A 13,228-nucleotide genomic window follows, 5' to 3' on the forward strand; every position below is an offset into this window, starting at 1 on the left:
TTGGAAACACACATCCTCTCAAACATAAATATTTCAATATATTTTTTAAAAGACAGAAAAGAAACAACAATCTGTTATCCATCCCATTACACACTTTCCAATAAAATCTTCATAGAAGGGCATAGCTTGTGCATGTAAACCACACACATCTTCCCAGACCATCTGCCTGCTCAAAATCGCCTACATTACTCTTGATGCCTAAATAAGTAAATAAATAGAAGTCATGATACCGAATACAACATAGGTGCTATGTAAATTGTTCTTACACTGAATTATTCAGGAAGTAATAACAAGAGAAAGTAAATCTGTATGTTTTCATTGCAGACACGACCTTTTTTGCTGGATATTTTCTATTCATGGTTGGTAGAATCAGCAGATATAAAACCTACATGCACCAAAGGCCAACTGGATAAACACCTCCTTATACAGGACTGAACTGGGCGGAGGTTAACTGACCCAGGTTGCAATGGAATACAAGCCTCTCCTCTGTATCTTTTTTTTTTTAAGATTTATTTTTATTGGACAATTAGATATGGAGAGAGGAGGAAAGATAGAGAGGAAGATCTTCCATCTGCTGATTCACTCCCCAAGTGGCTGTAATAGCTGGAGTTAACCCAATCCGAAGCCAGGAGCCAAAAACTTCTTCTGGGTCTCCCACATGGGTGCAGGGTCCCAAGGCTTTGGACTGTGCTCGACTGCTTTCCCAGGGCACAAGCTGAGAGCTGGATGGGAAATGGTGCCGCCAGGACATGAACTGGTGCTTATATGGGATCCTGGTGCATGCAAAGTGAGTACTTTAGCCACTAGGCTCCCACGCCAGGCCCTCTCTGTACTTTAGACAGTCAGAAAGACAGGGAGAGACTTACACAGAAAGCTCACATCCTCTGGCTCTCTCCCCAAGCACCTGCAATGGCCAGGGCAGAGCCAGGCCTAAGTCAAGAGCCAGAAACTCCATCCAGACTTCTCAAGTGTGTGGCAGGGGCCCAAGGACATGAGCTATTGTCTTCTGCTAACAAGGCCGTGTACCAGCAAGAAGCTGGAATCAGGAGCGGGGCCAGGACCGAAACGCAGGCTCTCTGCTATAGGATGCTGGCATCCCAAGTGGCATTAAAAACTTATTTTATTTTTAATTGGAAAGGCAGATTTACATGAGAAGGAGAGGCAGGGAGAAAGCTGTTCTGTCTGCTGATTCAATCCCCAAGGGGCCACAACAGCTGGAAATGAGATGAGCCAAAGCCTGGAGCCAAGAACTTCTTCCAGGTCTCCCATGCCTGTACAGGTTCCCACGGCCTTATATCATCGTCTGCTGCTTTCCCAGGCCACAAGCAGAGAGCTGAACGGGTAGTGGAGCAGTTGAGACATGATCCAACAACCATATGGGATCTTGGCACTTGCAAGGTGAGGATTTAGCCATTGAGTCATCGCACCATGCCTCTTAAGATAAACATGGATCTGGGTTCCTGTTGCTTCTGCCCACATGTCATTCTGCCCACACAGTGTGAAGAACATTTGACCTCCAGCAAAAGGGACTACAAAATGGCCTCGCCAAGGACATTGATGTAAGCAGGATGAAGAAGTGGGGCAGACAGGTTCATTTTTGCCACTAGATCACACAGTTCTTTTTTCTTTTTAAGATTTATTTATTTTTATTACAAAGTCAGATATACAGAGAGGAGAGACAGAGAGGAAGATCTTTCGTCCAATGATTCACTCCCCAAGTGAGCCGCAACCGCCAGTGCTGCGCCGATCTGAAGCCAGGAACCAGGAACCTCTCGGGTCTCCCACGAGGATGCAGGGTCCCAAATCTTTGGGCCGTCCTCGACTGCTTTCCCAGGCCACAAGCAGGGAGCTGGATGGGAAGTGGAGCTGCCGGGATTAGAACCGGCACCCATATGGGATCTTGGCGCGTTCAAGGCGAGGACTTTAGCCGCTAGGCCACGCTGCCGGGCCCGATCACACAGTTCTAAGCATGGTAAATCATGAGCACAGAACCTTGAAAAGGCAGGATACTTTTGCTAAAGATATACTTAAGATTAGTCACTGCAAACACTTAGCACAGTGGTTAAGATGCCATTGAGGCACCTATGCCCCATATCAAAGGGCTTGGTTTGAGTCCTGGTTCTATTTCCGATCCTGCTTCCTGCTCATGGCACATGCTGGCTGGCATCTGGTGATGGCTCGGTCCTTGGGTCCCTGCCACCCACAGGGGAGACCTGGAATCCATTCAGGACTTCTGGTTCATGGAGCACCAGCCCTGGGGGGTTGTGGGCAGTGGGGATGCCAGTCCTCTGCCTGGGTGCCTGGGTCTGTGCCTGTCTCCTCTCTCTGCCTTGCAAAGCACTAAAATCAGTTTTGAAAATATGTGTTATAAAGCAAAAGAGAAGGGGAAAATCTAGAAGGGGACAGGAGCCATCAGAAGCAATGTGGAAATAGTTTTGCTTTGAAAAACACTCAACAAACCAACAGAAACAAAACCAAGTATCAGTCACCACAAGAGCGGCCTATGAGTCAGAGGCAAACAGCTGCCAGGGGTTCCGTGAAGTTTGTTTTTCTGTATCAAGAGGTCAGCTCTTCATCACTGTCCCAATCTAGCCTCTTGCCTTAGAAACACAGCATTCTAAAAAAGAAAGGAAAAAAAAAAAAAAGAGTGGGGTGCGGCACAATGGTTCAGGTGGCTAATCCTCACCTTCCAAGCACTGGCATCCCATACGGGCACTGGCTGCTCCACTTCCCATCCAGCTCCCTGCTTGTGGCCTGGGAAAGCAGTCGAGGATGGTCTATGTGCTTGGGACCCTGCACCCACGTGGGAGACCCAGAAGAGGCTCCTGACTCCTGGCTTCAGATCAGCTCAGCTCCTGCTGTTGTGGCGACTTGGGGAGTGAGCCAGTAGATGGTAGATCTTTCTGTCTGTCTCTCCTTCTCTCTGTAAATCTGCCTTTCCAATGAAGATAAAGAAATCTTTAAAAAATAAAATGAAATGAAGAAAATAATAAAAATAAATAATTTTTTTTTTTTTTAAAGAAGAGAAACAGTCATTCTGTCATCCACTCCAAGGGGCTCATTTTCTCCACTGCCTTTCTCCTCTGGGAGAGAATGCCTCAGAGGCGGCAGGCTGGAAGCCACTGTCTGTGAGCCCTTGCTATCACATGCCCTGCCTGCAGCTTCCTTCTTCCCATTCCTGGCACCACCGCCTCCTGCTTCTGTGGGGATCTGCTTGAGCCTAAGGCCCACATCCGGGTTTTCTGTCTTTCCCTTGAGCCCTGGTCCGTGGCAAGGTCTTGCTGCTGAAAAAAGCAAGAAAGTCTCTTGCTGTGGCAGGTGACAGGGACACAACTCAAACCACTTCATGGAAACCAAACTTGCCAAGAAGTGCTCAGGTCTCAAGCATTGCTGCAGCTGCAGATTCAAATGGCAGCATCAAGTCTCATTTTCGGGGCTGGTGTGGTGGCACAGTGAGCTAAGCCGCTGCTCGTGACGCTGGCCTCCCACATTGGAGCGCCGACTGAAGACCAGACTACTTCCTTGCTGATCCAGCTCTCTTCCAACGCACCTGGGACGATGCTGGGGTGAGTGACGGATACTTTGGGCCTTCCACATTTGTGGCAGACCAGGATGGAGTTCCTGCTCCGGGCTTCAGGCCGGCCCAGATCTGACCACTGTGGCCATCTGCAGAGTGAACCAGAGGATGGAGGCGCACCGACTGACTCTCTCTTGCTCTCTCTCTGTCTCCCTGCCTCTCAAATAGTCTGTATAATCTCATTTCAAAATTTTTTAATGAAAGAAAAGGAAAAAATAAAGCCAAACAAACAGAAATTGCTTCTCGTGGGACCACCTCGGCTGACACTCATCGCTGAATCAGTCCCTGAGGCTCGAGGCTCGGGGGGATGCGGCGGCCATCAGGAAGGCTTCGGTCTGAGTCCCACCCTGAGAAACAAGCAGGAACCTCAGCTGGGGACGAGGCGACCAAGAAATGACCACAGCCTGGTGTGGCCTTTGATTTCTTTCTGGAAGGAAGTGTCTGCTGAAATGAGGAGGCCACTGCTCAACTACTGAGGGCTTCCTGTTTCACCAAATACCCCATCACTCGGTCCCACTGCCTCCTCACCCCCAGGCTGGGGAGCGCTAGCAGGGGGTCCAGGGTCTCCCTTCATCCTCTCAGACCTTGAGACGGAAAGAGGGCTGGGCTCTGTGGCAGAGCAGGTGAGATCCCGGCGACTGGGCAGAGGTGCCTGCACACGAAGAGGAAGGGACCACGAGCCCAAGCACTTCCTTTGTGTGATAAGCTCATCCACGATGTCCACACCACATCCTGCCTCTCTCCTCAGGCGGCAGCCCCTCCGCCCCCTCCTCCACCCACTCCTCTGATGCCTACAGCCCTTATCAGTCCGCCCCTGCCACTGTTGGCTCCACCCCTTCCCCCGACCTTTGCTCCTGCCCCTGGCTCCCGCAGGTTCACAGGTTCTCGCGGAGCAGCCAGAGCCCTCAGCTCACTTTCACTCAGCACTGGCCCTTGCCGACACCTGACCATGTGCACGGGGAAGTGCGCCCGCTGCGTAGGGCTCTCTCTCATCCCGCTCTCCTTGGTCTGCATCGTGGCCAACGCTCTCCTGCTGGTGCCTAATGGACAGACCACTTGGACCGACCACCTCAGCTTGCAAGTCTGGCTCATGGCTGGCTTCGTCGGGGGCGGCCTGCTGGTGAGAAGACTGGTGTGGGAACCCAGGCACAAGTGCTGGTTGCCACACACAAGGGGATCTGAACAGGCGAGGCAGGTGGGAGAAGGGATGGAGGAAAGGCTGGTTACCTGGGAGGGTATGGCAAAGGCTTGGAGGGGGAACCAGAATGGGCTCACCTGGCCTGGCAGGTTGAGCACCCTGCAGATGGTCCTGGAGGAGACCCACAGACCTGGGCTGAGGGTCTAAGGGGAGCAAGGAGGCAGACAGTTGCCCTCTCTGCCCCAGGGCATGTCCTGAGGGCTTCTCTCCGCCCTCACTGAGCAGATGGCTGGTTACACCTGACTGCAAGGGTTGAAGCAGGTGGAACAGCTGGCCATGTGGGAGGTTATCAGGGCAGGAAGGGAGCAGGCACGAGGAGCCAGAGGCAGCATCACGGGGCAGTCACTCTCCCATCTGCTCATGTGGCCTGCCTCATCTCCACGCCAGTCACCCTGGGGCTATGCTTTGGGAGGCCCACTCTGCTTGAGTGCTCAGAATCCCATGGGAGCCCGGTTGGGGTAGGGAGAGGGAGACAATGCCCCTCAGTCCTCCAGAGAAATGGGGGAGGAGGAGAGAAGTGCTCACCCAGCTTGCTATTCCTCCTCCATTCAGGGTGGAGGGCTTCCGGATGGTTAACCTAGTCAACCATCTCCTAGCAGAAAGAGAAGATCGACCCCCCACACACACAGAGATCCACACTGTGGTGGGGGCAAGTGGCGGGCAACCCTCTATTAATTGATTAGATATCTGTCCTTTAGCCGCAATCCCCTCTCCCTCTCTGGCATCTTTTCTCTTCCTCTCCATCTCCCGCATGGACTCCTGGCTATCAGACTCTATTCCATCCCACCTCATCCCACCTGGCAAGGTCCCCAGCATCCATAGTAACCGCCAGCCCGACAGCTAGCTCCACAGACTAGTTCGGTCTGGTTTTGGACTTCACAGAACAGGATCCTACATCTGTCCTGCTCCTTTAGCACAAACTGTTTGTGAGAATTATGTGTGGTTACAGTTTTTCCATTTCTTTTGCATTCCTCAACTTCTGTATTTATTTTATTTGAAAAGTTCACAGACTCATAGAGACAGAGTGCTCCACTCATTTGCTCCCCAAAATGCCGGCAACTGCTGGGACCCTGAGCCAGGAGAAAGGAACTCAGTTCAGGTCTCCTACATGGAACTCAGTTATGTGAGCCCATCACCCGGGCGCGGCAAGTTGGAATGAAGAACTAGGAGTTGGGGATTGAACTCAACTACTTCAGTGGCAGACACAGGCGTCTCTAGCTGCAAGGCTAGACACCCACCCCACTCTCCTATCTTTTCTTTTTTTAAGTTTTATTTAAAAATAAGAGAAAGATCTTCCATCCATTTGGTTCACTCCCTAAGTGGTAACAACTTAAGGACTGAGCCTATCTGAAGCCAGGAACCAGAAGCCCCTTCTGGGTCTCCCATGCAGGCGCAGGGTCCCACGATTTTGGGCCGTCCTCTGTTGCTTTCCCAGGCCACGCGCAGGGAGCTGGAGATGGGAAGCGGAGCAGCTGAGATAGGAACTGGCGCCCACATGGGATCCCAGTGCATGTAAGGCAAGGACTTTGGTCACTAGGCTACCACACTGGGCCCAAAGTTGCTGATTCTTATGACTTACAAATATTTAGCACTAAGAGATACTGTCAAACAGAAGTTCTTGTACCAGTTCTATTTCCAACAACACAGTGAGAAAGTTTAGTAGTTCCACTCCCTCTGTAGCTGGATTGAAGAAGCCCATATGCTCCATGGTGTAGAGGATACACAGGAGGTCAGCAGTAGAAGCAGAAAGGCCAGAAAGCAGTCACCGCTGTCAGAAGACAGAGATGACAGTGACGTGGAGTAGGCTGCGGCCATGGCAATGGCCAAGAGAAGCACATCCGGGCTATTAATTCAGAGTTTCCTCCTGTGTTTACAACAGCCTTTCTGTATTGACTAAGATGATTAGATGGTAGATGGAAGACAAAAAGCTCCAATTACACAAGGAAATCAATAATTTGATAACAAAAAAAGAAATTGAAAAAAAAAAAATCTCAGGGTAGGCATGACCCAGTAGTTAAGCCACTGCTTGGGACAGCTGCATCCCACATTGCAGGATCTGAGTCCTGGCTTGGCTCCTACTGCCCACTTCTTGCTGACACACCCTGGGAAGCAGCGGGTGATGGCTCAAGTAGTTGGGTCCCTGCCACGCACGTGGGAGAGTTCCTGGTTTTGCCTTGGTGGACCTGGCTGTTGTGGGCTGTTGTTTGGTGTGTGAGGAACGAGCCAGTGGCTGGATGATCTCTCTCTCGGCTCCCGTTCTCCCCCTCCCATCTCCTCTTTCTCCACCTCTGCCTTTCAAATAAATTCAATACATTTTTTTTTTTAAATCTGAAAGGCATGCAGGAAAGCAAAAAGTAGCAAAGCTGAGGGATTCCAGAGCTGGGAGACAGGAACGTGAACTGGGCCTGGTGAGACAAAGGCTGGGCTGCAGGTGAGGGATTCCAGAGCTGGGAGTTAGGAACGTGAACTTGGCCTGGTGAGACAAAGGCTGGGCTGCAGCTGAGGGATTCCAGAGCTGGGAGACAGGAACGTGAACTTGGCCTGGTGAGACAAAGGCTGGGCTGCAGCTGAGGGATTCCAGAGCTGGGAGACAGGAACGTGAACTGGGCCTGGTGAGACAAAGGCTGGGCTGCAGGTGAGGAAAAGACCTTGTGGGGCCACTCTGAGAAGACACCCTAAAGGATCTGAACAGAGATAAGATCAGGCGGAAAGCCCTGCTCATCGGGGAGTGTGGGATGCCCTGGGGTGGGAAAGCATTAGCCCCATGGGGATGGACGGATGCAGAAAGGACAGACAGATCACCAGCCAGTTAAGCAGCAGTTCTGCAGCTTTCCAGCCCGCGGTACCGGGGGACTTGAGACTTCTCCACCGACACAGACAAGGAAAGCCAAAGGGAGATGAGTGGGGTGGGTAGTGCGCAGTCAGTATAAGGCTGACTGAGTATCAGCCAGGGTGAAGATACTCAAGTGAACGAATCCTTTAATCTGTTAGATTCGGATCTAAAGGCAACTATTAGCAAGAGAGAGAGAGGCGATCTCCTGCATGGCTTTGGGAGGAGGGTCATCATGGGAGGAACAGAGCCGGGGCTGAATCTTGGGAAATCCTACTTTCCACATCCGGGCTGCTCCACACTTCGCCACAATCCCAGCTCACCAGACACTCTAGCACCATTCATCCCTGCCGACTGCAGAAAGAAGTTACCATTTTTGAGAATTCTCTGACATCCAGTCAACCTTGGATTTCATTAAATCCTGACAACTAGCCTGGTGAGGTGGGTCTTGCACAACCAGTTTACAGGAGGTTAAACCAAGTCAATTCATAAAGTGTGAGTTAATGCAAGGTGGGCCTTCAGCACCGGGCATCCTGACTCCCACTTGGGCACTGACTGTATACAAAACTTGTAGAAACTGTAATGATACTGGACCCCACCCTCCAGCAGCTGCAATCGGGACAGCGATAAGGGGAGCATATGAATAACTGTAAATTGAAGTCGAGCTCAACAGAACTGAGGGGAAGGAGCGATAAGGTCTTCCTGCAGTCCAAAGGGCTGAGGGGATCCCGGGTTGCTTCCTGGAGTCAGCGCTGGTGCAGGTAAAAGCCGTGAGACTCTGGGGGCGTGGCTATCACTCCGACTCTTGTCCCACAGATCCTATGTCCGGGAATTTCAGCTGTTCGCGCGGGAGGCAAGGGCTGCTGCGGAGCAGGCTGCTGTGGCAATCGCTGCAGGGTAAGAGTCCAAATGAACGAGGAACCCAGGCCTCAGGTCTGTGCGTTCGCAGTACCAGCTGCAGAACTGCCTCTGCGGAGTCCCAGCAGGCTCCCGTCTCACCCTTCCATCCCACCCGTCCATCCCTCACACTCACACCTCTGGGCTTCTGCAGAGTCCCACCAGAGAAAACTACAACACCCATGATACTTTGCGGCCCACGCCTCCGGATCAGCCCCGACTCCCAACCCGGTGCTTGACGGGAAATGTATTTTTGACCCTACTCCCGCGAGGCGCGGTGCATCCGCCAGGAGGCGCCACTCCTCGCCGCCTCTCGCCCGCCTCTTCCAGATGCTGAATTCCATCTTCTGCTCAGCCGTTGGGGTGCTTGGCGCGAGCTACTGCCTCGGCGTGTCGGGTACCGCGCTCCAAAACGGACCCAACTGTTTAATAGACGGCAAGTGGGACTACCACTTCCAAGACAGCGGGTGAGGCTCCGGCGGGTAAGGCGCGGGGCGCGCGCGGGGCGTCGTCCTGCGGCCTGACCGCCTCCTCCGGACCAGGGGCAGCTACCTGGTCAACGACACGCTGTGGGAGCTGTGCGAGGCGCCGCCGCGCGTCGTGCCCTGGAACGTGACGCTCTTCTCCCTGCTGGTGGCCGCCTCGTGCCTGGAGCTCGTGCTCTGCGGGATCCAGCTGGTGAACGCCGTCCTGGGCGTCCTCTGTGGAGACTGCAGGAAGGTGCGCGGCGGCTGCGGGGCGCCCCCCTAGGCCCCCGTGGGGTGCGGGGCGCGGGGGCTGCGGGGCGTCCCCCTAGGACCCCGTGGGGTGTGGGGTGCGGGGGCTGCGGGGCGCCCCCCTAGGACCCCGTGGGGATGTGGGGTGCGGGGTGCGGGGGTTGCGGGGCGCCCCCGCTAGGACCCCGTGGGGTGTGGGGTGCGGGGGCTGCGGGGCGCCCCCCCAGGACCCCGTGGGGTGTGGGGTGCGGGGGCTGCGGGGCGCCCCCCTAGGACCCCGTGGGGATGTGGGGTGCGGGGTGCGGGGGTTGCGGGGCGTCCCCCTAGGACCCCGTGGGGTGTGGGGCGCGGCGGCTGCGGGGCGTCCCCTAGGACCCCGTGGGGATGTGGGGCGCGGGGGCTGCGGGGCGTCCCCCTAGGACCCCGTGGGGATGTGGGGTGTGGGGCGCGGGGGCTGCGGGGCGTCCCCCTAGGACCCCGTGGGGTGCGGGGCGCGGCGGCTGTGGGGCGCCCCCCTAGGACCCCGTGGGGTGCGACCCCCCCATAGGCTTCGGGGCGCGGCGCCGTCGGTAACGCAGCCTGTTCCGCAGCGCGAGGTCCACTGAGGATCCCCGGACGGCCGCCTCGTCCTCCCCGGCTCCTGGATGCCCCCCGCCCGACCCGCCAACGCCCCGCCTGTGGAATAAACTGCTCTCGACTGTCCTCGCTGTCGTCCCTGTTTGTGCCGTGAGAGAACCAGTGTCTGGACACACTGGGACTTGAGATTCCCGCCACGTGCGGTTATTTTATGTTTTTAAGATGTATTGTTTTAGGGAAGCCGGCACGGTGGCTCAACAGGCTGATCTTCCCCCTGCAAGTGCCAGGATCCCATATGATTGCTGGTTCGTGTCCTGGCTGCACCACTCCCTGTTCAGCCCCCTGCTTGTGGCCTGGGAAAGCATTGGGGGACAGCCCAAAACCTTGGGAACCTGTACCCACACGGGGGACCCCGAAGGAGCTCCTGGCTCCTGATCAGCTCAGCTCCAGCTGTTGCAGCTGTTTGGGAAGTGAACCAGTGGATGGAACAGCTCTGTCTCTCCTCCTCTTTCTGCCTTTCCAATGTTAAATGCATAGATCTCCGAAGAAAGTATGTATTGTATTTATTGTATTTATTTGACAGAGTGCAGGAAGAGAGTTTTCCATCCCCACATGGTCCCAAGAACCAGCCCAGCACTGGGTGCGAAGCCAGGAGCCTGGAACTCCATCCTGGTCTCCCCCGTAGGTGGGAGAGCCCGAGCACCTGGGCCACCTCCAGCTGCTTTCCCAGGTGCATTGGCAGACAGCTGGACCTAAAGCGAGTAACCAGATTCCAGATGGTACTCCACAACATCGCCATGTCTTAGGTGGCTTAACCCACTGTGCCACAATGCTGGCCCCTCTTTGTGAGACTGATTTTTATTTAACACAAAGGCAGAAAAGGAGAGAGCGTTATTAGGAAATAGCTGATGAACAACAGGTTATGCTGGAAATACCTGAGAAAACGAGACCGACGAGTTCTGTCAAAGATTGAATTCCAGGGGTGGAAAATGAGTCCTTTTATTATTATTAGTATTTCTTTTTATTAGAAAGGCAGATTTCACAGACAGCGAAGGTGAGACAGAGAGAGATGATCTTCTATCTACTGGTTCACCTCCCAAATGGCTGTAATGGCCAGAGCTGAACCCAGCTGAACCCAGCTGAAACTGGGAGCCAGGAGCTTCCTCTGGGTCTCCCATGCAGGGTCCCAAGGCTTTTGGCCATCCTGAACTGCTTTCCCAGGCCACAGGCAGGGAGCTCTTTGGATGGGAAATAGAGTCGCTGGGACATGAGCCGGCACTCATGGAATGCTGGCACCACAGGGCACTGGATTAGCCTGATGTGCCACTATGTTGGCCCCCAAGATGAGCAATTTTTAAAAGAGATAAAAGGCTATTTCAATCACGCACTTACACACACACACACACACACACACATTGGTTGGGGACATGTTGCCATAGCTGATAAACCCAACACCTGTGGGTCTGGTGCCGTGGCCTAGTGGCTAAAGTCCTTGCCTTGAACACGCCAGGATCCCATATAGTGCCGGTTCTAATCCCAGCAGCTCCACTTCCCATCCAGCTCCCTGCTTGTGGCCTGGGAAAGCAGTCGAGGACGGCCCAAAGCCTTGGGACCCTGCACCCATATGGGAGACCCGGAAGAAGCTCCTGGCTCCTTTCAGGTCAGCGCAGCACCAGCCATTGCGGTCATTTGGGGAGTGAATCATCGGATGGAAGATCTTCCTCTCTGTCTCCCCTCCTCTGTGTATCAGACTTTGCAATAAAAATAAATAAATCTTAAAAAAAAAAAAAAAAAAACAACCAACACCTGCAAGGTGTGCCAGCATCCCATATGGGTGCCAGTTCAAGTCCCAGCTGCTCCATCTCTGATCCAGTTCCCTGCAAATGGCCTGGGAAAAACAGTGGCAAATGGCCCAGATTCTTGGGCCCCATCCAGGTGGCAGACCCAGAAAAAGCTTCTGCCTTGAGAATGGCCCAACCTCAGTTGTTGCAGCTACCTGGAAAGTGAGCCAGCAGATGGAATGTCTCTTTCTCTTCCCTTTCCCACTCCATAATTCTTTAAATAAATAAATGTCCAACCAAAGGCCACCTTGGGGATGAGATAGGTCTTCACTGATGGAGCTGTTTTGTATATGTGTGTGTGATTGTGATAGGGAAAACCTAACAGTGAAACCTGAGTCACCGTCAGGTGGATGGACTGAATACCTAGGCCGAAAGAACAGCAGGGCTAAGGGCCCCTTGGGGCCAGCGTTTGGTGTAGCAGGCTAAGCTTCTGCCTGTGGCGCCAGCATCCTTTAGGAGCACCTGTTGACGTCCCTGCTTATGGCCTGGAAAAGCAGCAGAAGAAAGCTCAAATCCTTGGGTCCCTGCACCCACAAGGGAGATCTGGAGGAAGCTCCTGGCTTCTGGCTTTGGATTGGGTTAACTCCAGTCGTTACAGCCACTTGGGGAGTGAATCAGTGGATGGAAGATCTCTGTCTTCTCTCAATGTAATGCTGCCTTACAAATCGTAAGAATAGGGCCTGGCGGCGTGGCCTAGCGGCTTAAGTCCTCACCTTTAACGCCCCGGGATCCCGTATGGGTGCCAGTTCAAGTCCTGGCTGTTCCACTTCCCATCCAGCTCCCTGCTTGTGGCCTGGGAAAGCAGTAAAGGTTGACCCAAGGCCTGGGGACCCTGTGCCCGCATGGGAGACCCGTAAGAAGCTCCTGACTCCTGGTTTTGGATTGACTCAGCATTGGCCATTGTGGCCACTTGAGGAGTGAATCAGCAAATGGAAGCTCTTCCTCTCTGTCTCTCCTCTCTGTATAGCTGACTTTCCAATAAAAACAAATAAAACTTTTAAAGGGGGGGTGGGCAGCATCATGGTGTAGTAGGCTAAGTTTCCACCTGTGGCCCCAATATCCCATATAGGCGTGTTCGGATCCCAGCAGCTCCACTTCCAATCCTACCTTCCTCTCTCTACCTCTGCCTTTTCAAATGAAATCAATAAATGGGGAGGGGGAAAAATACTTTAAAAAAAAAACCACCGTTTGAATTTTTTTTGAGGGGGGGAGAAAACTATGGAAATGCTACATCAGCCTCTTACACCCTAAAAATGAAGACTTCAAGCCATTGTAGCATTGTCACCCCCTAATGTGGCAGAAGTTTCTCAACTTACCACATTGTCCCCACAACATCGAGCCCAATACATTCTTAAAAAAAGACCAGATTCTTAACTCTGCTTTTAAAAAAACTGCATATTGGACTATGTTTTTCCATATAACAGACTTATGATTTTTCAGCAGCGGGCCGTGCAGCCATGCGACCAAACCCGAGGCAAGGCTAGGTTTTCAGGAAAAGGGCCCGGCAAACCTTGTCATCTGTGGAACTAACAGCGGGGGCTGGGGCTTTGCTAGCGGCGGGTGGGATTGCCCTGCGGCCTGGGAGGCGCGCTG

At 53.4% G+C, this 13,228-nt stretch overlaps 1 protein-coding gene across 1 annotated transcript; it reads left to right on the forward strand.

The window, feature by feature from the left end:
* Nucleotides 1-4,433: 4,433 nt before the first annotated feature.
* TM4SF5 (transmembrane 4 L six family member 5) lies at nucleotides 4,434-9,920 on the forward strand. The gene is made up of 5 exons (XM_058676400.1): nucleotides 4,434-4,697; nucleotides 8,422-8,502; nucleotides 8,833-8,969; nucleotides 9,045-9,222; nucleotides 9,809-9,920. The coding sequence occupies exons 1-5, from the start codon at nucleotides 4,527-4,529 to the stop codon at nucleotides 9,821-9,823; spliced, it is 582 nt and encodes a 193-aa protein (XP_058532383.1). The 5' UTR covers nucleotides 4,434-4,526; the 3' UTR covers nucleotides 9,824-9,920.
* Nucleotides 9,921-13,228: the final 3,308 nt, after the last annotated feature.

This window comes from Ochotona princeps, chromosome 17 (genome assembly GCF_030435755.1).
Source record: "Ochotona princeps isolate mOchPri1 chromosome 17, mOchPri1.hap1, whole genome shotgun sequence".
NCBI classification, from domain to species: Eukaryota; Metazoa; Chordata; class Mammalia; order Lagomorpha; family Ochotonidae; genus Ochotona; species Ochotona princeps.

Bases quoted from the DNA above. Each gene is read 5' to 3' on its own strand.
- TM4SF5 (XM_058676400.1), top strand. From the start codon at position 4,527: ATGTGCACGGGGAAGTGCGCCCGCTGCGTAGGGCTCTCTCTCATCCCG. The intron at 8,503-8,832 runs GTAAGAGTCCAA...CGCCTCTTCCAG, and splicing joins GCTGTGGCAATCGCTGCAGG to ATGCTGAATTCCATCTTCTG. The intron at 8,970-9,044 runs GTGAGGCTCCGG...CCTCCGGACCAG, and splicing joins TACCACTTCCAAGACAGCGG to GGGCAGCTACCTGGTCAACG.